The 26,324-nt window shown below is 41.7% G+C and overlaps 1 protein-coding gene across 1 annotated transcript; it reads right to left on the bottom strand.

The window, feature by feature from the left end:
- Window positions 1-797: 797 nt before the first annotated feature.
- Window positions 798-21,329, bottom strand: LOC124005216 (WD repeat and FYVE domain-containing protein 1). The gene is made up of 12 exons (XM_046314251.1): window positions 21,144-21,329; window positions 15,799-15,866; window positions 13,994-14,067; window positions 13,730-13,784; window positions 12,839-12,989; window positions 12,583-12,695; window positions 6,233-6,359; window positions 5,763-5,868; window positions 3,853-3,954; window positions 3,343-3,473; window positions 3,029-3,137; window positions 798-2,539 (listed from the first exon to the last, which is right to left on the bottom strand). The coding sequence occupies exons 1-12, from the start codon at window positions 21,278-21,280 to the stop codon at window positions 2,480-2,482; spliced, it is 1,233 nt and encodes a 410-aa protein (XP_046170207.1). The 5' UTR covers window positions 21,281-21,329; the 3' UTR covers window positions 798-2,479.
- Between the last annotated feature and the right edge of the window lie 4,995 nt (window positions 21,330-26,324).

Raw genomic sequence — 26,324 nt, 5'->3', positions numbered from 1 at the left:
GATCTAGTTGGAATTCATCTATAGTTGGGAACAGAAATCACTGGGACTCCAGTTAACGGTCACAGATTCTCTTACAGAGAGATTTCTTTCGAACACAATTTTAAAAAAGCTGATCTTGAGCCTTGATTGTGCAGTAGCAAAAGTGTTTCCCAAGAACACTGCACATCCCTGATGACTGTACTTTACATTTAGCAGACGCTCTCACCCAGAGCAATTAGGGTGATGTGCTTTGTTCACCTAGTCGAATCAGGGATTAGAACCAGCAACTTCCCGGTTACTGGCCCAATGCTATTAACCGCTAGCAGCTTCTGTGACCTCGCTATGTCCCTCTGAGACATTAGCATGTTCTGTGTGATATTAACTTCTCTCTGTGAAACATGCACACCCCTGTATCTCTGTGATGTCCACAATATGAATTTATGTCAACACCTCTCTGTGACATAAACATGTCTCCCAGAGATGTCATCACGTTTCTGACATAGCATTGCAAGCACACCTGTGAAAGATTTCTCAGACATCAAAACATCATCCTGTCTGTGTGACCTCACCACCATCCTATCTATACATGAAGTAAACATCATCCTGTCTGTGTGACCTCACCACCATCCTATCTATACATGAAGTAAACATCATCCTGTCTGTGTGACCTCACCACCATCCTATCTATACATGAAGTAAACATCATCCTGTCTGTGACCTCACCACCATCCTATCTATACATGAAGTAAACCTCATCCTGTCTGTGTGACCTCACCACCATCCTATCTATACATGAAGTAAACATCATCCTGTCTGTGTGACCTCACCACCATCCTATCTATACATGAAGTAAACATCATCCTGTCTGTGTGACCTCACCACCATCCTATCTATACATGAAGTAAACATCATCCTGTCTGTGTGACCTCACCACCATCCTATCTATACATGAAGTAAACATCAAGAAACAATCAAACACTTTGCTACAAATAGAAATATTATACAGTAGGTGATCAAAACTGGAATGGGACTACATACGTTACTCCAACGTTCAGTTTTACCTTAAGGCAAGCGTTAGTCTAACCTAGCATAAAATTAGCCAAATATATACCAGTTTAAGGACATTATGCAACTCAAGCCACAATTAGTGCATTTAAGTGCAGTTGAGAACCTTACGGGGCTCTGGAAACAAAACAGAGCGGGAGAGTGACAGAGGAACTAGTAAATAGTGTTGAATGCTTAGTATTCATGGGTGAGTGTTGAGAGAAAAATGCAGCTATGCTACAGAAGAGTGTGTGTAAGAACAGTCGTGAGAGTTTTGAAGGTTCTAGAATGCTTAGTCCATCCCACTCTCTTAAGGCCTTAGAAGAAACACAAGCAGCTTCTAATTTTACCCACAATCCCACAGTGAGAGATTAAACAGCATAAAACATCAGTGCATGGGAACTTTAGCGCTACATTGACTTTAATTCAGTACCATTGCAATACCTATGTGCCTGTAAAGAGAGCAAAAGCCAAATAAAAACCTCTTGTTCAAAAGCTGACACTTGTTTTTCATTATACGCAAATTCATCTTAACTAATCGCAAAGGCAACAGAGTATGGGGTCTTGGTTATCAGGACTAGAAGTGATATCTGTACAGTTGTGTAAATTGATGAAATATGTTTTAGGTGTCTGAGATGAAGTTGGACAAGGTCTGTGGGAGAACAGCTGTGGCTACAGCTCGGCCAGGGTTGCCATGGTGACGGCACATACAGCCATGCCCTCTAATGACTCTTCCATCTCCTCCTCCTGAGACAAACGAGTGAGTTTAAGGCCAACTAGTGAAGAGAAAGAAAGAGGGAAAGAACAACTAGCGAGGAAAGAGAGAAACTGACCTCGTGCTCAGTGAGGGATAGAGCGATAAGCACACTGCATCTCATACTGTACACACTATGCATATGGGTATACAAAAGCTGTGTTGTCATGGTTAGCATTTGCAATATTTAAAATGTAGAAAGTTGAAGTAAGCAGCCAATAGGAGCGCCCTGTGTGTCTCTGTTGGGCAGGGCTTTGTGGATTATCGGGTCTAGCAGTCCAATGTTACAGTACAAAAGGAATTAGAGCTGACCCACTATGTCAAAGAAACCAGACAGAGGTGGAACATACGTAAACACAAACACTGCTCCCTTCCATTCACACATTAGAACAGGACATTGTGCTTGGAACGCCGCTGAACGGGTACACACTGGAAGTTAGACCTGAGACACATTTGAGACTCAAATTCTCACGTACAAAACTGACACCAAATCAAGCAAAGGGTTACCAACACTAGTACCCACCCACTTACACAACACAACACACACATTCGTATCTTCATCCAAACGACCAGTGGGAGATGAGTGAACAGAAGCAGCCGGACAGAAAAGGAGCCAGAAAGATGAGGAGACAGAGGAGGTCCCAATGACAGAGACACCTGTCAGTAGAGTAGAGGACAGAGTTTGAGGGCCGATGGGGTTAATCAACGTGGGGAGAAGCCTGTTGCTATGCTGCAGCCAACCACTTGCGTCATGTCCCATATCTGTGGAAAGAAAGAGCCAATCAGGGATTCAGTAAAGTCAGATGAATATGTAAAGATGAGCCATTCGCATAGAAAGTAGACATGCATTGATGCACATCACAATGGTAAAATGTAAACAACCAACACCTCAACATTTTTGGAGGCAGGTTATTGAAATGTCAGTGCTACTGTAGCAAGCAAAATAGTGTAGAGGCGATTGCTAACTAACTGCAAAAAAAAATTATCTGACAAGCTAATATTCTTGGCTAACTTTGGGGCGAAACAATTCACTTACTTACTGTTAAATTAGCCACTGTAAATCTCTTTGCTAGCAAAGGAGATGCTGTCTCCAAAACTGCAAGGTCTCCAGTCATGTTAACTTTGACGTTCTAGAACGTTTACGCTTTCCAAGCATATTAAAAAACATTCAGTAGTATTGATTCTAAAACCTACTCATCAGGGACTGTATCTGACCACTAGTTACTGATCAAGGCTGATAGTATGTCTGACCTTGACGACACGGTCGCTGCCACAGGTCACCATCAGGCCTCTGGAAGGGTCCATGTCCATAAAGGCTATGTTGTGCTTCCCCTCATGGAACGTTGCTAATGCAGTACGACTGGAAGATGAGACAACGTGGTACGTGAGGAAATTAGGGGGTGGGATGAAGAAGACAAATGTAAATCTGAGTCATATTTTTATTATACTCCATTACAGTATTATTATAGTGACATTACATTTAAGTCATTTAGCAGACAGTCGCTCTGGATTGTTTTGAGATGTTTTATCACAATTATGTTCTATTACTCGTCGATCATACTCACTCCTCGTCCTTGACGGTGTCGTAGCAGGTGTCACACACGCGCACCTGGAACTCAAAGCCCATCACAGGGTATGTAGTGCTCTTGGAACTACACTTCCCACACACCGCTTTGCCACACTTCCTGCAGTGGTGCTAAAACAGGAAACACGAGGGTTCGCCACGAGGGTCAAATAATGAAGACCGATCACTCCTAGTTCCTGTATTTCTATGTGCCTACATCTACATTTCTACCACTACAATAGAGTCACAAGGATATTTGTATTACAGTAATGGCTACACCAGGGGCTGCCTGCCCTCTCACCTGCCGAAGCCCAATGGTCTTTGAGTCCCACATCAGCATTAGCCAAGGGTCAAAGAAAATTAACTGATCACTCCCTAGTTCCTATATTTCTACCATTACTATTATACAGTTACAAGGTCATTCTTACAACAGTAATGGCTATGCCAGAGCCTTGTATTATATTCTCAATACAAGGCTCTGGACTATACCAGAGGCTGCCTGCCCTCTCACCTGCCTAAGTCCAATGGTCTTTGAGTCCCACATCTGTTTGACGTTCCAGAAAAAAGGCTGCTCACACTTCTGACATGAGTCACTGTCCAACCACTGAGGAGCCTGTAGAGAGGCAAGCAGGAAGAGAAAGTTAAATAGTAGAGGGGGAGTGATGTTACTTTGTAGCAATGTTCAACTTTCAACACCAAAGGGCAGTAGAGAGTTGAAGTCGCTCCTTAACAAGGAGACAAGGTTCAGCAGCATCTAAGGCAGGGGTGGGAAAACTACAACATGTGCCAAAAAGGTTACCCACCTCTGCTTTTTAAGGAAAAGGTGAAGTGAGGCATTGAGATGTATTCCTGGCTCCTGATTTACAGTGCATTCTGAAAGTTCAGACCCCTTTACTTTTTCCTGCATTGTTACGTTACAGCCTTATTCTAAAATGTAATTGTCCCACCCGCCCCATCAATCGACACATAATACACCATAATGACAAAGCACATTTAAAAAAAATTGAAAGTAAAAACAGAGATACTTATTTACATAACGATTCAGACCCTTTGCTGTGAGACTCGAAATTGAGCTCAGGTGCATCCTGTTTCCATTGATAATCCTTGAGATGTTACTACAACTTGATTGTAGCCCACCTGTGGTAAATTGAGTTGATTGGACATGATTTGGAAAGGCACATATTTGTCTATATAAGGTCTCACAGTTGACAGTGCATGTCAGAGCAAAAACCAAGCCATGAGGTCGAAGGAATTGTCCTTAGAGCTCCAAGACAGGATTGTGTCGAGGCACAGATCTGGGCAAGGGTACCAAAAAATGATCCAGTACTGAAGTACCCCAAGAACAGTGGCCTCCATCTATCTTAAATGAAAGACGTTTGGAAACACCAAGACTCTTCCTAGAGCTAGCCGCCCGGCCAAACTGAGCAATCGGGGGAGAAGGGCCTTGGTCAGGGAGGTGAACAAGAACCCGAAGGTCACTCCGAAAGAGCTCCAGAGTTCGTCTGGGGAGATGGGAAAACCTTCCAGAAGGAGAACCATCTCTGCAGCGTTCCACCACTCAGGCCTTTATGGTACTGGCCAGACAGAAGCTAATCCTCAGTAAAAGGAAAGACAGCCTAGTTGGAGTTCAGACCATGAGAAACAATATTCTCTGGTCTGATGAAACCAAGATTAAACTATTTGGCCTGAATGCCAAGCATCAGGTCTGGAGGAAACCTGGCACCATCCCTACGGAGAAATGTGGTGGTGGCAGCATCATGCTGTGAGGATGTTTTTCAGTGGCAGGGACTGGGAGACTAGCCAGGGTCAAGGGAAAGATGTACGGAGCAAAGTACTGAGAGATCCTTGATGAAAACCTGCTCCAGAATGCTCAGGACCTTAGACTGGAGTGAAGGTTCACCTTCCAACAGGACAACGACCCAAAGCACAGCCTTGACAACGCAGGACTTGCTTCGGGACAAGTCTCTGAATGTCCTTGAGTGGCCCCAGCCAGAGCCCGGACTTGAATCCGATCGAACATCTCCGGAGAGACCTGAAAATAGCTGTGCAATGACATTGTTCATCCAACCTGACAGAGTTTGAGAGGATCTGCAGAGACGAATGGGATAAACTCCCCAAATACAGGTGTGCCAAGCTTGTAGCGCCATACCAAATTAGACTCAAGGCTGTTGTCACCAAAGGTGCTTCAACAAAGTACTGAGTAAAGAGCCTGAATACTTACGTAAAAGTGATATGAGTTTTGTATTTAGAATCAATTTGCAAACATTTCTAAAAACCTGTTTTTCCCTTTGTCATTATGGAGTATTGTGTTTAAATTGATAAGTGGAAAAAACTTTAATCAATTTTAGAATAAGGCTTTAACTTTACAAAATGTTGTAAAAGTCAAGGGGTCTGAATACTTTCCGAATGCACTGTACCTACCTCTTCTCTGGGAGTGTCCATGTTCCACACTGTGACGCCGCCATCTGCAGAACAGGACACCAGTTGTCTGGTCAGCTGCAGGTATCGCACTGCCTGCACTCGTTCACTGGGGGGGGTGTAGAAAATAGAGTGATCTTCCAAAGAATTCCAGACGTAAATTGGTCTGACAGTTACGCCATCTGAGGAGCTCACAGATGGTAAGACATCAAAATTAAACATTAGGAAGTGAATAGCTCCCTGCGACAACTGGTACTGACCTACAGAGCCCTGCTACTGATAAGCATATGCACTGGCTGACACACACACACACACACACACACACACACACACACACACACACACACACACACACACACACACACACACACACACACACACACACACACACACACACACACACACACACACACACACACACACACACACACACACACACACACACACACACACACACACTCCCTCCCTCTTACTGGTGTCCCTGGAGCAGTAGTGTTCGTCCCTTGCGGCCCCCGATATCCCACATGATGACACTGTGGTCAGACGCTCCTGAGAACAAAAGCCTCTGAACAGGATCCCACCACAGAGCTCCAATACTACCTGGGGGGGAGAAGGAGAGAGAGAACAGGAAGTTATAACAACAGACGGGTGGTTGGTAGTGTGACCGCTTGGTATGGTAACTGTTTGGCATCCAACCGCAAGACACTACAGAGGGTAGTGCGTACAGCCCAGTACATCACTGATCTTCCTGCCATCCAGGCCCTCTACACCAGGTGGTGTCTGACGAAAACCCTAAAAATGTTCTAAAATGCCAACCACCCAAGTCATAAGACTGAGCTCTCTGCTATCGCACAGAAAAGCTGTACCGATGCACCAAGTCAGGAACCAACAGGACCCTTAACAGTTTCTAACCCAATGGCATAAGATTGCTAAAAAGTTAACCAATTGCTCCTATCTGCATGGACCCTTTTTGCACTTTTTCTGGTGCAAAAATGGATAATCAACAAGGGGCTATGCATTCTATGGAACATTATGAATGATGTGGAAGGTGCATCATTTTGGGTTGCCGACTGGAGCATCGGTCTAAAGCACTCCATCTCAATGCAAGAGGCATCACTACAGTCCCTGGTTCGAATCCAGGCTGTGTCACATCTGGCCGTGATTGGTGGTCCCATAGGGCGATGCACAATTGGCCCAGCATCGTCCGGGTTTGGCAGGGGTAGGCAGTCATTGTAAATAAGAATTTACAATTTATGTTAACTGACTTGCCTAGTTAAATAAAGGTTAAATAAAAATATATAAATAATTTAACACTAGAAATGTGTTCAACATCCACTAAGTAGCTAGCAAGTTTAGTACAGTAGCTAGTTGCCTTGGTAAACAAACATAGTTGCATGTTTCGCTAATCAAACCATCAGCCCTACTGCTAGTATGAAAATCAAATTCAACACCAATAAATGTTCAGTACGACTTTTGCTTTCTAAAGCAGCTCAAACATAGAACATGTGAATTATAGAGAAATAATGCACGCTACAAAGAATGCCCTTCAAGCCAATCAGAAATGAGTATTCAACAATGCCATGGTATAATGTTTATTATAAACCAAGTAGTTTGGCTCCTGGATGCTGAAAGCAGTGATATATCAGACTGTATACCATGGGTATGACAAAACATATTTTTTTACTCTTCTAATTACTTTGGTAATAATAATAATCGCAGCAATAAGGCACCTCTGGGGATTGTTGGCCAATACACCACCACAGCTAAGGGCTGTATCCAGGCACTCAGTGTTGTGCATAAGAACAACCCTTAGCCGTGGTATATTGACCATATATAAACAGCACTTCGTACCCCTTTGCTTAATTATCTATCCTGTTGCCTAGTTACTTTATCCATACCAATATGTACATATCTACATCAATTACCTCATACCCCTGCATATCGAATCAGTACAGGTACCCAGTCACATACAGTGCATTCAGAAAGTACTCAGACCCTTTGACTTGTTCCACATTTTGTTACATTACAGCTTTATTCTAAAAATGGATTAAATAGTTTTCCACCCTCATCAATCTACACACAATACCACATAATGACAAAGCAAAAACATGTTTACTTTTTTTTTGTTGCAAAAAAAAAAAAAAAAAAATGAAATATGATATTTACATACAGTGCCTTACGAAAGTATTCGGCCCCCTTGAACTTTGCGACCTTTTGCCACATTTCAGGCTTCAAACAAAGATATAAAACTGTATTTTTCTGTGAAGAATCAACAAGTGGGACACAATCATGAAGTGGAACGACATTTATTGGATATTTCAAACTTTTTTAACAAATCAAAAACGGAAAAATTGGGCATGTAAAATTATTCAGCCCCTTTACTTTCAGTGCATCAAACTCTCTCCAGAAGTTCAGTGAGGCTCTCTGAATGATCCAATGTTGACCTAAATGACTAATAATGAGAAATACAATCCACCTGTGTGTAATCAAGTCTCCGTATAAATGCACCTGCACTGTGATAGTCTCAGAGGTCCGTTAAAAGCGCAGAGAGCATCATAAAGAACAAGGAACACACCAGACAGGTCCGAGATACTGTTGTGAAGAAGTTTAAAGCCGGATTTGGATACAAAAAGATTTACCAAGCTTTAAACATCCCAAGGAGCACTGTGCAAGCGATAATATTGAAATGGAAGGAGTATCAGACCACTGCAAATCTACCAAGACCTGGCCGTCCCTCTAAACTTTCAGCTCATACAAGGAGAAGACTGATCAGAGATGCAGCCAAGAGGCCCATGATCACTCTGGATGAACTGCAGAGATCTACAGCTGAGGTGGGAGACTCTGTCCATAGGACAACAATCAGTCGTATATTGCACAAATCTGGCCTTTATGGAAGAGTGGCAAGAAGAAAGCCATTTCCATAAGATATCCATAAAAAGTGTTGTTTAAAGTTTGCCTCAAGCCACCTGGGAGACACACCAAAGAGGTGGAAGAAGGTGCTCTGGTCAGATGAAACCAAAATTGAACTTTTTGGCAACAATGCAAAACGTTAAGTTTGGCGTAAAAGCAACACAGCTCATCACTCTGAACACACCATCCCCACTGTCAAACATGGTGGTGGCAGCATCATGGTTTGGGCCTGCTTTTCATCAGCAGGGAAGATGGTTCAAATTGATGGGAAGATGGATGGAGCCAAATACAGGACCATTCTGGAAGGAAACCTGATGGAGTCTGCAAAAGACCTGAGACTGGGACGGAGATTTGTCTTCCAACAAGACAATGATCCAAAACATAAAGCATAAAATCTACAATGGAAATGGTTCAAAAATAAACATATCCAGGTGTTAGAATGGCCAAGTCAAAGTCCAGACCTGAATCCAATCGAGAATCTGTGGAAAGAACTGAAAACTGCTGTTCACAAATGCTCCCCATCCAACCTCACTGAGCTCGAGCTGTTTTGCAAGGAGGAATGGGAAAAAATTTCAGTCTCTCGATGTGCAAAACTGATAGACATACCCCAAGCGACTTACAGCTGTAATCGCAGCAAAAGGTGGCGCTACAAAGTATTAACTTAAGGGGGCTGAATAATTTTGCACACCCAATTTCAGTTTTTGATTTGTTAAAAAAGTTTGAAATATCCAATAAATGTCGTTCCACTTCATGATTGTGTCCCACTTGTTGTTGATTCCTCACAAAAAAATATAGTTTTATATCTTTATGTTTGAAGCCTGAAATGTGGCAAAAGGTCGCAAGGTTCAAGGGGGCCGAATACTTTCGCAAGGCACTGTAAGTATGCAGACCCTTGACTCAGTACTTTGTTGAAGCACCTTTGGCAGTGATTACAGCATAGAGTCTTCTTGGGTATGACTCCCCTGTATTTGGGGAGTTTCTCCCATTCCTCTCTGCAGATCCTCTCAAGCTCTGTCAGGTTGGATGGGGCGCGCCATTGCACAGCTATTTTCAGGTCTCTCCAGAGATGTTCGATCAGGCTCACCTTTGCCCCAGTCTTGAGGTCCTGAGAAGGTTTTCATCAAGAAACTCTGCACTTTGCTCCCTTCATCTTTCCCTTGATCCTGTCTCTGGGTCCCTTCTGCTGAAAAACACCACCATGCTTCACCGTAGGAATGGTGCCAATTTCCTGTCATGTGCCTTTTACTGAAGAGTGGCTTCCATCTGGCCACTCTACCATATGTGGTCCTTCTGTAGCTCAGTTGGTAGAGCATGGCGCTTGTAACGCCAAGGTAGTGGGTTCGATCCCCAGGACCACCCATACGTAGAATGTATGCACACATGACTAAGTCGCTTTGGATAAAAGCGTCTGCTAAATGGCATATATTATAAAGGTCTGCCTGACTGGTGGAGTGCAGCAAAGATGTTTGTCCTTCTGGAAGGTTCTCCCATTGCCACAGAGGAACTATGGAGCGCTGTCAGAGTGATCATCGGATTCTTGGTTAGCTCTCTGACCAAGGATCTTCTCACCCGATTGCTCAGTTTGGCCGGGCGGTCAGCTCTCGGAAGAGTCTTTGTGGTTCCAAACGTCTTCCATTTAAGGGTGATGTAGGCTACAGTGTTTTTGCGGTCCTTCAATACTATACATTGTTGGTATCCTTCCCCAGATTTGTGCCTCGACACAATCCTGTCTTGGAGCTCTACAGACAATTCCTTCGACCTCATGGCTTAGTTTTTACTCTGACATGCACTGTCAACTGTGAGACGTGTGCCTTTCCAAATCATGTCCAATCAATTCAATTTCCCACAGGTGGACTCCAATCAAGTTGTAGAAACATCAAGGATGATAAATGGAAACAGGATGCACCTGAGCTCCATTTCGAGTCTCATAAGGTCTGTTTTTTAATTTTTTAAATACGTTTGCAAAACATTCCTAAAAACCTGTTTTCACTTTGTCATTATGGGGTATTGTCAGGGAAAATGTTATTTAATCCATTTTAGAATAAGGCTGTAACAAAATGTGGAAAAGGGGAAGGGATCTGAACTTTCTGAATTAGCATTTGACAAATAAAATTTGATTGACTTTGGAAGGTTGGAGTGAGTCAAAGGGAAATGAGAGCCAGTTTCATCATCGCACTTGATGATTTTTGCGACTGCACTTGAAAAAAACTTTAAGTTCTTGAAATGTTCCATATTGACTGACCATCAAGTCTTAAAAGGAATGTACTGTCGTTTCTCTTTGCTTATTTGAGCTGTTCTTGCCATTATATGGACTTAGTCTTTTACCAAATACGGCCCTCCTCCGTGAAGCATGGAGAAGGCGGTGTGATGGTGCTTTGCTGGTGACACGGTCTGTCATTTAGAATTCAAGGCACACTAAAACCAGCATCGCTACCACAGCATTCTGCAGCGGTACACCATCCCATCTGGTTTGCGCTTAGTGGGACCAACATTTGTTTTTCAACAAGACAATGACCCACACCTCCAGGCTGTGTAAGGGCTATTTGACCAAGAAGGAGAGTGATGGAGTGCTGCATCAGATGACCTGGCCTCCACAATCACCCAACCTCAACCCAATTGAGATGGTTTGGGTGAGTTGGACCACAGAGTGAAAGAAATGCAGCCAACAACTTCTCAGAAAATGTGGGAATAGCATTCCAGGCGAGGCTGGTTGAGAAAATGCCAAGAGTATGTAAAAATGTCAAGGCAAAGGGTGGCTACGTTGAAGAATCTCAAATCTATTTTGATTTGTTGAACACTTTTTTGATTACTACATGTTATTTCATAGTTTTGATGTCTTCACTATTATTCTACAATGTAGAAAATAGTAAAAATAAAGAAAAACCCTTGAATGAGCAGGTGTGTCCAAACCTGACTGGTACACACACACAATTTTCGTAAAAAAACAATGTGCAATCACACATACACAATATATACACTGCTCAAAAAAATTAAGGGAACACTAAAATAACACATCCTAGATCTGAATGAATGAAATATTCTTATTAAATACTTTTTTCTTTACATAGTTGAATGTGCTGACAACAAAATCACACAAAAATTATCAATGGAAATCAAATTTATCAACCCATGGAGGTCTGGATTTGGAGTTACACTCAAAATTAAAGTGGAAAACCACACTACAAGCTGATCCAACTTTGATGTAATGTCCTTAAAACAAGTCAAAATGAGGCTCAGTAGTGTGTGTGGCCTCCACGTGCCTGTATGTCCTCCCTACAACACCTGGGCATGCTCCTGATGGGGTGGCGGATGGTCTCCTGAGGGATCTCCTCCCAGACCTTGACTAAAGCATCCGCCAACTCCTGGACAGTCTGTGGTGCAACTTTGCGTTGGTGGATGGAGCGAGACATGATGTCCCAGATGTGCTACAATGTGATATTCTGGAGAAAAAAAATCTAATTTTGTTTGTCATAGTTAAAGTGTACCCATGATGAAAATTACAGGACTCTCATCTTTTTGGGAGAACTTGCACAATTGGTGGCTGACTAAATACTTTTTGCCCCACTGTATATACAAGTACAAAACTGTTACCGCACTGTATGACAATACAGTATAGCGCCATACAATCTGCCAGCAACATTTCCTCTTTTTAAATGATTGCCAGTTAGAGATGGCATCCGAGAAATTTATAGCATCCGTTTCCATATTGTCCATAGGCTGTCCGTGTGTCCCGGTGTGTGTCACAGGAGGCTGCTGAGTGGCAAACGGCTCATAATAATGTCCGGAATGGAGCAAATGGCATCAAAACGCCTGAAAAGCATGTATGTGATGTATTTGACACCATTCCACTCATTATAACGAGCCCATCCTCCCCAATTAAGGTGCCACAAACCTCCTGTGGTGTGTGCGTTACCTTCGTGGCCCTTCAGTGTGGTGATGGTGGAGTAGGTCTGTCTCTCCAGTTTCAGCAAGGTGATCTGTCCTGAGTAGTCCCCTACAAAGGCATGCTGGGTGTCGTTGTCATACCTAGACACAGAGTCAAGGAAGATACACAGGAAGAGCACATAGGTAACTTCCTATCTGTCCTTCGACCAAAGTCATTCTTAGGAATATGAACATTAACAATAAACTGACCCCTGTCCAGCTCTCACGCAAACAGAGAAGGATACTGTAGACAGGAGGCCCAGGAGCCGAAGTAGTGGCGCCCCAGCATACTGCCGCTCTGGGTGCACATCCAGCTCACACTCTTGTCGTGTCCGGTGCTCACCACCCACTCGCTCTCCAGAGAAAACACCATGTCTGACACACGGTTCTGATGGGCTGGACACACACAGCCACAATGGGTTAAATACACACAAATGTTGAATTCATTCTCCACTCAACTTTCTCTATCTGCAAAAGGTTTTAGCGAGTAGAAAGACCATCGATCACTTAATGGAGATATTCTGTTCTGGGCCCATTTTCACTGCTGGATGAGAACTGCTACAAACTTCCAGAGACATGTTTTTTTGGCATTTAATGCTTTAAAAAAAAACTCAAGTTTCCCTAAGCAGGGATTTTCCAGTGATGAGAGAAGGGTCCTGACTGCATGGCTAGGCTGTTAGTCACAGAGACCATATATTCTCTGAGCCTGGGGGAAGGTTACTGTAATAACATAATAATAGTCAGACAATATGGTGGTGGTGGATCATCATCAAGTTGGGATTGCTTGAACAATAATTACTTATCCTCTTTCACGGTGGGTCTGGGTCTGTGAGTGTGTGCATGCATGTGTTCTAAGCAGCAATGACGTTGGTCTCTATTTCCTGTTCTGACATTTCCCTAGAGGCATGCTGGGTAGGGACCAGATGATTTCTCATGGGACTGGGCAGTGCTTCAGAACACAGCTCAGTAGACACACATACACACACTAATGTACACTAAAGAGCCATTATCACTGATATATACTGTTACACAAGACTCCATTACTGAACACTAGAGTTCATATCATGTCTACGTCACCAAAGCTTCTTAGTTTTCATTGACTTTGTAAAGGCAGAAAACCCCCACTAAGATCTCACCAGGATAGGTCTTCACATGGTTCATCTTGTTGAAATCTTCAGACAGAAGGAATTCCTGTTAGCACCACCAAACAATAGTAAAAATCAGTTACCCGTCCCACTCTTATTCCATGTAACTTCATACTCATGCTTGTTTCTCATTCAAAGCAGGGAAACATTAGAAACGGGGTCAGTGTGAACCAGATTGGAATGTTATGGGTCCACTCAAAACACAGAGACTGGGGTTTACACATGAGGTCATCTTAAAGGCTTCATCTCACTCACCACAATGGCTCCGTTGTCCTGCCCAATGAAGATGCGCCTGCTGTCGTGATGGTATGACATACAGGAGCATGGCGCTAGTACAGAGATGAAAAATAGGTCTTGAAAAAACAATTGTGTATGGCCAATGTTTTGATTCGATAGTATACGCTTCAGCTACAGAGGCTTGCGAAAGTATTCACCCCCTTGGCATTTTTCCTATTTTGTTGCCATTCAACCTGGAAATAAAATATATATTTTGGGGGGGCTGTATAATTTGATTTACACAACATCCCTACCACTTTTAATGCAAAATATGTTTTATTGTGAAACAAACAAGAAATAAGACAAAACAACTTCAAACTTGAGCATGCATAACTATTCACCCCCCCCCAAAAAAAAAAGAAGTAAATACTTTGTAGAGCCACCTTTTGCAGCAATTACAGCTGTAAGTCTCTTGGGGTATGTCTCTATAAGCTTGGCACATCTAGCCACTGGGATTTTTGCCCATTCTTAAAGACAAAACTGCTCCAGCTCCTTCAAGTTGGGTGGGTTCCGCTGGTGTACAGCAATCTTTAAGTCATACCACAGATTCTCAATTGGATTGAGGTCTGGGCTTTGACTCGGCCATTCCATGACATTTAAATGTTTCCCCTTAAACCACTCAATTGTTGCGTTAGCAGTATGCTTAAGGTCATTGTCTTGCTGGAAGGTGAACCTCCGTCCCAGTCTCAAATCTCTGGAAGACCGAAACAGGTTTCTGTGAAGAATTTCACGTATTTAGCGCCATCCATCATTCCTTCAATTCTGACCAGTTTCCCAGTCCCTGCCGATGAAAAACATCCGCACAGCATGATGCTGCCACCACCATGCTTCACTATGGGGATGGTATTCTCGGGGTGATGAGAGGTGTTGGGTTTGCACCAGACATAGCATTTTACTTGATGGCCAAAAAGCTCAATTTTAGTCTCATCTGACCAGAGTACCTTCTTCCATAAGTTTGGGTAGTCTCCCCCATGCCTTTTGGCAAACACCAAATGTATTTGCTCATTTTTTTCCTTTGAACAATTTGCTTTTTTCTGGCCACTCTTCCGTAAAGCCCAGCTCTGTGGAGTGTATGGCTTAAAGTGGTCCTATGGACAGATACCCCAATCTCCACTATGGAGCTTTTCAGCCCCTTCAGGGTTATCTTTTGTGTCTTCGTTGCCTCTCTGATTAATGCCCTCCTTGCCTGGTCTGTGAGTTTGGTGGGCGGCCCTCTCTTGGCAGGTTTGTTGTGGTGCCATATTCTTTCGATTTTTTAATAATGGATTTAATGGTGCTCTGTGGGATGTTCAAAGTTTCTGATATTTTTTTATAACCCAACTCTGATCTGTACTTCTCCACAATTTTGTTTCCTGACCTGTTTGGAGAGCTCCTTGGTCTTCATGGTGCCCCTTGCTTAGTGGTGTTGGAGACTCTGGGGCCTTTCAGAACAGGTGTATATATATACACTGAGATCATGTGACACTTAGATTACACACAGGTGGACTTAATTTAACTAAACTTATTTAGGGGCTTCATAGCAAAGGGGGTGAATACATATGCACACACCACTTTTTGTTTTTTTGATATTTTTTTCCCAATTCACTTCAACAATTTGGACTATTTTGTGTATGTTCATTACATGAAATCCAAATAAAAATCTATTCAAATTACAGATTGTAATGCAACAAAAATAGGAAAAACGGCAATGGGGATGAATACTTTTGCAGGACACTGTTTTTTTAGTATGTAACGTTAGTGGATGTTTCAGCTGAGGCCTACTTCTAATCGCTTGTGGTACTTACAAGAGACCGTGTGGTAGATGCTGGGCCAGTACTGTCCACTGTCTCTCTTCAGCCATACCCGGATAGTTCTGGACATAGGACACAGGAAATGTCATATTCAAACTTCAAGTGCCCCTCTTGGCACTGCTCCTGAAGGTGCAGCATGATAGTCTCAAATGTGAATAGGGATTACAGTACTAGAACTTGGGCTACTTGGGAGAAAAATGTCTGTAAGACTGTCAGCTCCTCTATTGCAATATAATACAGTTTTAGAACACCATGAAATTCTCAAGCCACAATATCATTGTGAGACAAAAGGAGAGTACAGTGCCATTACGACAGTCCAGTCACAAGATATATTTTAAAAAAGAACTTCTCATACTACTGGATTCTCCCTTCCTCAAAAAAGTTCCTTTTCTAGTCAACCATGAGAAGCTTATCCTACTGGGGACAAGGAAGGGTATCGCTCCAGAGATTTAAATTCTCTCTATACCTTGCTCAGGATATTGCTCCTCAATGTACAATTGACCAAGCATGACCGACACATTAATTTGCTCTGATCTACGCCTGTCTGGTGCCCTAAAGTTGACCAGAAGCAGAAGGCCTCACGTTTTAGAGAAGTGCCCATGCTACTCTCTTCCTCACCATTTATGAATACTTTTTGGAGTTGGGTGTTAATGGCCTACATCTCTTTTTTGTCTAAATTGTGTGGTTAGGAGGTGTACAAAATGACTGAAAACAAAATAAAAATTAAACTGCAATTGGGGTTGCAGTAACACTTGTCAATTGATTCACATAAGGCATACCCCTAAGATAATGTCTCAAATAATGGTGACCATTGGGTATTAGGTAGTGTTTTTATGCTAGTTTGCTGTACCTGCACCAAAACATTAGTATTTTTCCTTCATAGCTTCCTCTCCATCTTTTTAAATAGGCAGCCAATTTGTTTTCAGGACTTTTATTCCCATAGCTGATCAAAACTCATTCTCTCATGGCTCTCTCGTCCCTCTGCAGCAGACATACGGTGAGCAATATGTTTGGAACATCAAATCAAAATACATATAGAATCGTGAGAATCGCAATCGTAACCCATGTATCGTGATTAGAGGTAGACCGATTAGGATTTTTCAATGCCGATACCGATATTTGGGGGACCAAAAAAAGCCGACACTTTGACAATTACAACAACACTGAATGAACACTTATTTTAACTTAATATAATACATCAATAAAATCAATTTAGCCTCAAATAAATCATGAAACATGTTCAATTTGGTTAAAATAATGCAAAAACAAAGTGTTGGAGAAGAAAGTAAGTGTAATATGTGCCATGTAAGAAAGCTAACGTTTCAGTTCCTTGCTCAGAACATGAGAACATATGAAAGCTGGTGGTTCCTTTTAACAGTAGTCTTCAATATTCCGAGGTAAGATATTTTAGGTTGTAGTTATTATAGGAATTATATGACTATTTCTCTCTATACCATTTGTATTTCATTAAAGACTTAGTTATAACATAACACACAGAAATATGAGCCTTAGGTCATTAATATGGTCGAATCCGGAAACTACCATCTCGAAAACAAGACGTTTATTCTTTCAGTGAAATACGGAACTGTTCCGTATTTTAACTAACGAGTGGCATCCATAAGTTTAAATATTCCTGTTACATTGCACAACCTTCAATGTTATGTCAAAATTATGTAAAATTCTGGCAAATTAGGTGGTCCAAACTGTTGCATATACACTGACTCTGCGTGCAATGAACACAAGAGAAGTGACACAATTTCACCTGGTTAATATTGCCTGCTATCCTGGATTTCTTTTAGCTAAATATGCAGGTTTAAAAATATACACTTCTGTGTATTGATTTTAAGAAAAGGCATTGATGTATATGGTAAGGTACACATTGGAGCACCTACAGTCCTTTTTCACGAATACGCACTGCATCGATTATATGCAACGCAGGACAAGCTAGATAAACTAGTAATATCATCAACCATGTGTAGTTAACTAGTGATTATGATTGATGGTTTTTTATAAGATAAGTTTAATGCTAGCTAGCAACTTACGTTGGACTAGTTAACTGTAAGGTTGCAAAATTGAATCCCCGAGCTGACAAGGTAAAAATATGTCGTTCTGCCCCTGAACAAGGCAGTTAACCCACTGTTCCTAGGCCGTCATTGAAAATAAGAATGTGTTCTTAACTGACTTGCCTAGTTAAAAAGATTAAATAAAAGGTGTAAAAATGTAATAATTTAAAAAAAATGTAACGGCCAAATCGGTGTCCAAAAATACAGATTTCCGATTGTTATGAAAACTTGAAATCGGCCCTAATTAATCGGCCATTCCGATTAATCGGTCGACCTCTAATCGTGATAATATTGTATCATGAGGTCCCTGGCAAATCCCAGTCCTAGTATGTAGCGAAGGTAACAGGTAGCCAAATATATACCAACTAGCACACAAATCAACAATATCCTGATGTCAGTGCCAGCATTGTGCAGCTAGCTAGCATTACACACATTGTTATGCCCTGAGGATATGCATTCCAAACCTACTAACTAGCTAACTTGCCAAATCAATAAAATAAATATTTGCTATTGCTAACACCTACAAAAGCAGTAAACTGTTTAAGCAGTTGCCTCTAGGAGCGAAGTTGATTCGTCACACAATGAGCCATTGTTTAGTGTACATATAAATCATTGGTTTACAGGTTATTTAGGCAGAGGACAGTTAGCTGTTTGGTTAGTTTGATGATAACCTTGTCACGAAACGTGGCGATGTCTTCAAATTATGTAGACAACGTCACGCACATTTAAAAATCCTAAATGTCCCTAGTCTGTAACGAATGTAGAATACAATTCTATTTAAACTTACTCTGCTGACTGTCTGTGGTGTTGGTCCCTCAGTTAGTATTTTGAGACAAAATATTTTTAAACAGACTTCAAAACGTGGGTCTATGTGTTTGGTAATCAAGATGTATTTTGCTCATGACTGAAGGCACACACACAAGACGGAAGTATACGCATGCGAACCATGCATACTAACCCAAGTCTTGCACATAGAATTAGGATTTAGAATATCAAAAATGGACATGAACCTTCATATGATGGTCCAAAGGTCAGCCATATTGCTCATATTGCTCAGGGAGTTGGTCATGGTTTGACAGTGCTGTGATAACTTTCAGTGTTTTACACTAACTTAAGAATTGATCTGCACTATATGTGTGTTAGCTAGCTAACCAGTCAATTTTAGAGGAATGGTTGTATTCAAACAATGCAGTTAATCCAGTCATACAATGGCTCAAATCAGATGATGATAGACAAGTTGAACTGCTATTGTATCCATCATATAATAGCACTAAAAGCTTTCCAAGAAAAATACATCTAAGACATGTATGGTCTGTTTACATTTATTTTAGAGGCCATTTATACAGAAAATGTATATAAAATACAATACCGGTCAAAAGTTTCAGAACATCTACTCATTTAAGGGTTTTTCTTTATTTTTACTATTATTCTACATTGTAGAATATTATTATATTGTAGAATAATATTATTCTATATTGTAGAATAATATTGAAGACATCAAAACTATGAAATAACACATATGGAATCATGTAGTAACCAAAAAGAAGTGTAAACAATTCTAAATATATTTTATATTTGAGATTCTTCAAATAGCCACCCTTTTCCTTGACAGCTTTGCACACTCTTGGCATTCTCTCAACAAGCTTCATGAATTAATTTCAATTAACAGGTGTGCCTTGTTAAAAGTTAATTTGTGGAATTTCTTTCCTTCTTAATGCGTTTGAGCCAGTCAGTTATGTTGTGACAAGGTAGAGACGGCATACAGAAAGAAGATAGCCCTATTTGGTAAAATACCAAGTCCATATTATCGCAAGAACAGCTCAAATAAGCAAAGAGAAACCACAGTCCATCATTACTCTAAGACATGAAGGTCAGTTCATCCGGAACACTTCAAAAACTTTGAGAGTTTCTTCAAGTGCAGTCGCAAAAACCATCAAGAGCTATGATGAAACTGGCTCTCATGAGAATCACCACAGGAAAGGAAGAACCAGAGTTACCAGCCCCAGAAATTGCAGCCCAAATAAATGCTTCAGATTTCAAGTAACAGACATCAACTGTTCAGAGGAGACTGCGAGAATCAGGCCTTCGTGGACAAATTGCTGCCAAGAAATCACTACAAAAAGGACACCAATAAGAAGAAGAGACTTGCTTGGGCCAAGAAACACAAGCAATGGGCATTAGACCGGTGGAAATTTGCCCTTTGGTCTAGAGTCCAAATTGGAGATTTTTGGTTCCAACCGCCTTGTCTTTATGAGACGCATAGTAGGTGAAAGGATGATCTCCGCATGTGTATTTCCCACATTTGAGGGTTTATAACAAAGCTAACACAGAACAATGAGCCAGATATTTCACTGGATGTATAAATGTGTAGCATCCTGTTGGCGTTTCCACTCACTACCAAATATTGTGATGAGAGGAAGCCCAGTGACTGGCAGTGGGAGAAGATGGAACAAGATGGATTTTCCCCGACATTCAATGAATCATTTCATCTCCAAACAGTGGACTGCGTTTTGTAGACTTTTTCCAAAGTTTCTAAAAAATTACGTTAGGGAACGCATACTCTGTTAAGTGCGCGTTCCCTAAAGGAAATATGAAAATAAAGGCTAAAACGCGCCAATAGGATCTCACTAGCTCCTGCTTGCCCCTGCCTACCTCCTTGCTTGTTCTGTCCACTATGATTAATTTGCTCCCATTGGAAAGACAAGCTCTGGGTTAGTTATAAAAATCTTTGTAGCTAGCCCCTCTAGTTTAATAGGATATCTATTGTCTTGCAGGTGTTTACATGGTTTTGCGCACGTACCAGGTGATATACATTTAAACTTCAATACCGGTGTTCTAAAAAGTCGACTAAATATTTTCCTGTAGATATTTTGTCTAAAGTTTGGAACATTTGAAGGATCAACATCAGAAAATAGGCTGAGTAAGTTAACATATAACTGTATTCAACATTCCGGCTTGTAGAGGAGGACCATTTCAAGAATCAAACACTGTCATGATGTTCCAGACGGTGAATTTAGAATAACACCGTCTGGTCCCCATGCCAAATTGTGTTATTGACTGTACGTTTGTTTGTGTGTAACTCTGTGTTGTTTTTGTCGCACTGCTTAGCTTTATCTTGATTGTAAATGAGAACTTGTTCTCAACTGGCCTACCTGGTTAAATTAAATAAAGGTGGAAAAATAACAGTAAGCAGGCTAGCTAGCTAACGTTACCGTTATCTGGCTAAGAGCTAGATAATGGTCTGGAAAACAGCTAATGGGGCGTCAGACAACCTACCTGTCCTCGCTAACCGTGATCACTCCGTCCTCTTTCGGTATCAAAACTGCAGCATTGACCGCGTCCGAGTGTCCTTCGATTTTATTTAGAAGAACTGGTCTTGAGCTTTGAGGCCTCGAATGAATCTCTGCCGCCATGGCTATGTTGTCTTTTTCTCCCAACTCGACAATCAGATGACGGCTAAGGAAGTTCAGTAGGATTACAATAATGTCTAGAATAGCAGCGCACTACTTTGTTTCTTCTTCAAACTATAATATTATGGCGGCCCGTAAACAAACGTTAGCGGTGAAACAGCGTTTCCTACTGCATTGGGGCATGTAGTCAATCACAGTTTATAGACTTAAATGAATATGAAGAAAATAAACATTGAGACACTAAAACCTCCTATCTAATCCTGTACTACTAAGACAAAAAATAGCCCTTCTATCAAAACCTCCCCATCCCTGTCCAACCTCAATAACCCAACACATCAATCTTTCCCTCTCTTCCACATCTTTTTTTATTATTGTTCCTTTATTTAACTAGGCAAGTCAGATAAGAACAAATTCGTATTTGCAATGACAGCCTACCCCGGCCAAACCCTTACCCAGACGACGCTGGGCCAATTGTACACCACCCTATGGGACTCCCAATCACGGCCGGTTGTGATACAGCCTGGAAGCAAGTGCTTGATAGGAAGCCCAATAGCCATCATCACTGTTACATCCTCAGAAAGCATGAGCTCCTGAGTTGGGAAAATCTTGTGCAATACACAGATGCATGTCTTGTATTCAAGATCCTAAATGGCCTGGCTCCCCTTCCACTCAGTTTTGATAAACAGAAAACCCAAACATATGACAGCAGATCCACAAGGTCTGCCATGAGAGGTGACTGTATAGTTCCCTTAAGGATAAGCACCTTTAGTAAATCCACTTTCTCTGTGAGAGCTTCCCATGTCTGGAATACACTGCCATCAGACACACATAACTGCACCACCTTTCACACTTTCACAAAATGTATGAATACATGGCTAAAGGTCAATCAGATTTGTGATCATAATCCCTAGCTGTGTATTGCCGCTTTCCATGTTGTCTGTTGTCTGTAGCTTGTGAGGTGTGGAAACACTTTGTTGCTTTTCTGAATGTTGTCTTGCTGCTTTTTGTCCTATGTTGCTCTGTCTGTATGCTATGTCTTGCTTGTCCTATGTTGCTCTGTGTGTGCTCACTGCTCAATGATTGTCTATATTGTAATTGTTTTTAATAACCTGCCCAGGGACTGCGGTTGAAAATTAGCCGGCTGGCTAAAACCGGCACTTTTACTGAAACGTTGATTAATGTGCACTGTCCCTGTAAAAATAAAATAAACTCAACCTCAATCAAACCAAGGACTATAGTGACGCATCTTGCACTGAGACGCCTTAGACCGCTGCGCCACCCGTGAGCCCACTACCTGTACTTACAACAACGAATCAACAAATGATTTCTTCACTGTTTCATCAATCAGACAGAAACCATTTGCATGCTTGTCAACCAGATTCAATGACCAGTTCAATGTACAATGTCCTACATGCAACAAAGCAAACACCACCTCTTCCTTCCTAAATTGAATCTTGGTCCACCAACCTTTCTTTGGAGGGCTCTGTCCCATCTATCATAATGGCTTTAATCTTACATTTGGCCTAACTTCTACCCAGTGGAGCACGAATATCCATTTTAAAGTGCATTCAGAAAGTATTCAGACCCCTTGACTTTCCCCACATGCTGTTACATAGCACCCATATTCTAAAATTGATTAAATATTTTTTTTAATCATCAATCTACACACAATACCCAATAATGACAAAGCAAAAACAGGATTTTAGAAATGGAAATATATGTTTTTCAAATGTCCATCCAAAGCCAATGCATTGTCTACTAGGGCGCACAACTCTTTGCTGCTGTCACTGTTATGTGGTCACACTTAGGGAGAATCTCAACTGGTTTGCCAACTCATCCGTCCTCTCCTCAACATCTTTTGAAAAGGGTCAAAGGTAACCGAGGAGAGGAAATGTGGAAACAAATAAGCTTGTATGAAATGACTCTTTATTCACTTCTCTCCCATCACGCAAACTGTGTTTACAAGGGTGGAATCCCAAATTAAATCTGTAACAAGGTAAAAAGACATTTAGATAGTTGTGCTAGACATCTTATAGATACAATTAAAAGTAACACATCGTTATTAAATATGTGCATGTTTTTCTTCTCCGAGTAAACCACAGCTGATTCGAAGGAGGTGTGGCAGATTTCAAAACTCTTCTGAAAAGGACTCAACAGGATACTCTTGAGCTTCCTCTTCTTCTTTGGTATTATGGCATTTGCACATTTTGTTTGTGCATACCGCCACCTAATGTGCTTGGTCGATCATGTTACATTTTGTGATGCAAAAACAAAGGGGGGAAAGGATAACAATTGCACCACCAGTGAACCATTAACCAGTTGAAGCTAGGGGGGCGCTATTTCATTATTGGATTAAAAAAACGTGCCCGTTTTAAGCGCAATATTTTGTCACAAAAAGATGCTCGACTATGCATATAATTGCCAGCTTTGGAAAGAAAACACTCTGACGTTTTCAAAACTGCAAAGATATTATCTGTGGGTGCCCCAGAACTGATCTTACAGGCGAAACCAAGATGCAACTTCAAACAGGAAATGAGCAGGATTTTTGAGGCTCTGTTTTCCATTGTCTCCTTATATCAAATCAAATCAAATCAAATTTATTTATATAGCCCTTCGTACATCAGCTGATATCTCAAAGTGCTGTACAGAAACCCAGCCTAAAACCCCAAACAGCAAGCAATGCAGGTGTAGAAGCACGGTGGCTAGGAAAAACTCCCTAGAAAGGCCAAAACCTAGGAAGAAACCTAGAGAGGAACCAGGCTATGTGGGGTGGCCAGTCCTCTTCTGGCTGTGCCGGGTGGAGATTATAACAGAACATGGCCAAGATGTTCAAATGTTCATAAATGACCAGCATGGTCCAATAATAATAAGGCAGAACAGTTGAAACTGGAGCAGCAGCACAGTCAGGTGGACTGGGGACCGCAAGGAGTCATCATGTCAGGTAGTCCTGGGGCACGGTCCTAGGGCTCAGGTCCCCCGAGAGAGAGAAAGAAAGAGAGAATTAGAGAGAGCATATGTGGGGTGGCCCGTCCTCTTCTGGCTGTGCCGGGTGGAGATTATAACAGAACATGGCCAAGATGTTCAAATGTTCATAAATGACCAGCATGGTCGAATAATAGTAAGGCAGAACAGTTGAAACTGGAGCAGCAGCATGGCCAGGTGGACTGGGGACAGCAAGGAGTCATCATGTCAGGTAGTCCTGGGGCATGGTCCTAGGGCTCGGGTCAGTTGAGTGGCTGTGAAAGCGCCACGAATTAGCCTGCCCTTTCTATCGTTTCTCCAAGTTGTCTGCAGCATTGTGACATATTTGTAGGCATATCATTGGAAGATTGGCCATAAGAGACTACATTTACCAGGGGTCCGCCCAGTGTCCTTTGTTGAAATTGTTGCGTAATCTCCAAGCTGCTCGCATTCATCCATGTGATTGAGACAGAGAGGAGACTTCCAGGAATGATATATCATGAAGAGATATGTGAAAAACACCTCGAGGATTGATTCTAAACAATGTTTACCATGTTTCAGTCGATATTATGGAGTTAATGTGGAAGAAAGTTTGGCGTTTGGATGAATGAATTATTATTATTTTTTTGGTAGCCAAACATGATGCAGAAAACGGACCGATTTCTCCTGCACAACTAATCTTTCAGGAAAACGGAACATTTGCTATCTAACTGAGAGTCTCCTCATTGAAAACATCAGAGGTTCTTCAAAGGTAAATGATTTATTGAATGTTTTTGCTGGTTTTTGTGAAAATGTTGCCTGCTAATGCTAACGCTAAATGCTAATGATAAATGCTAACGCTCAATGCTAAAGCTAAATGCTAAATGCTAGTTTGCTATGGTTGAGAAGCATATTTTGAAAATCTGAGATGACAGTGTTGTTAACAAAAGGCTAAGCTTGAGAGCAAATAGATTAATTTCATTTCATTTGCGATTTTCATGAATAGTTAACGTTGCGTTATGGTAATGAGCTTGAGGCTGTATTCACGATCCCGGATCCGGGATGGCTCAACGCAAGAAGTTAAGCATCTCCAATCCAAAATGAAATCTAGAATCAGCTTCCTATATCGCAACAAAGCTTCCTTCAATCATGCTGCCAAACATACCCTCGTAAAACTGACCATCCTACCGATCCTAGACTTCGGTGATGTCATCTATAAAATAGCCTCCAACACTCTACTCAACAAACTGGATGCAGTCTATCACAGTGCCATCCGTTTTGTCACCAAAGCCCCATACACTACCCACCATTGCGACCTGTATGCTCTCGTTGGTTGGCCCTCGCTTCATACTCGTCGCCAAACCCACTGGCTACAGGTTATCTACAAGTCTCTGCTAGGTAAAGACCCGCCTTATCTCAGCTCACTGGTCACCATAGCAGCACCCACTCATAGCACGCGCTCCAGCAGGTATATCTCACTGGTCACCCCCAAAGCCAATTCCTCATTTGGTCGTCTTCCCTTACAGTTTTCTGCTGCCCATGACTGGTAACGAATTGCAAAAATCTCTGAAGCTGGAGACTCACATCTCCCTCACTAGCTTTAAGCACCAGCTGTCAGAGCATTTTACAGATCACTGCACCTGTACTTAGCCTATCTGTAAACAGCCCATCTATCTACCTACCTCATCCCCATACTGGTGTTTATTTATTTATTTTGCTCCTTTGCACCCCAGTATCTCTACCTGCACATTCATCTTCTGCCGATCAAACATTCCAGTGTTTAATTTCTATATTGTAATTACTTCGCCACCATGGCCTATTTATTGCCTTCACTTACCTCATTTGCACTCACTGTGTATATTCTTTTTTTGTTTTCTTTTGTTCTACTGTATTATTGACTGTATGTTTTGTTTATTCCATGAGTAACTCTGTTGTTGTATGTGTCAAATTGCTGTCCCTGGGTGGGGTGCGTCACCTGAGTGGGTTGAGTCACTGATGTGATCATCCTGTCTGGGTTGGCGTCCCCCCCTTGGGTTGTGCCGTGGGGGAGATCTTTGTGGGCTATACTCAGCCTTGTCTCAGGATGGTAAGTTGGTGGTTGAAGATA

The sequence above is a fragment of the Oncorhynchus gorbuscha genome, linkage group LG19 (genome assembly GCF_021184085.1).
Source record: "Oncorhynchus gorbuscha isolate QuinsamMale2020 ecotype Even-year linkage group LG19, OgorEven_v1.0, whole genome shotgun sequence".
Taxonomy (NCBI): Eukaryota; Metazoa; Chordata; class Actinopteri; order Salmoniformes; family Salmonidae; genus Oncorhynchus; species Oncorhynchus gorbuscha.
The sequence above is the reverse complement of the archived record's forward strand: the minus strand, read 5'-3'. Positions and strand labels throughout refer to the sequence as shown.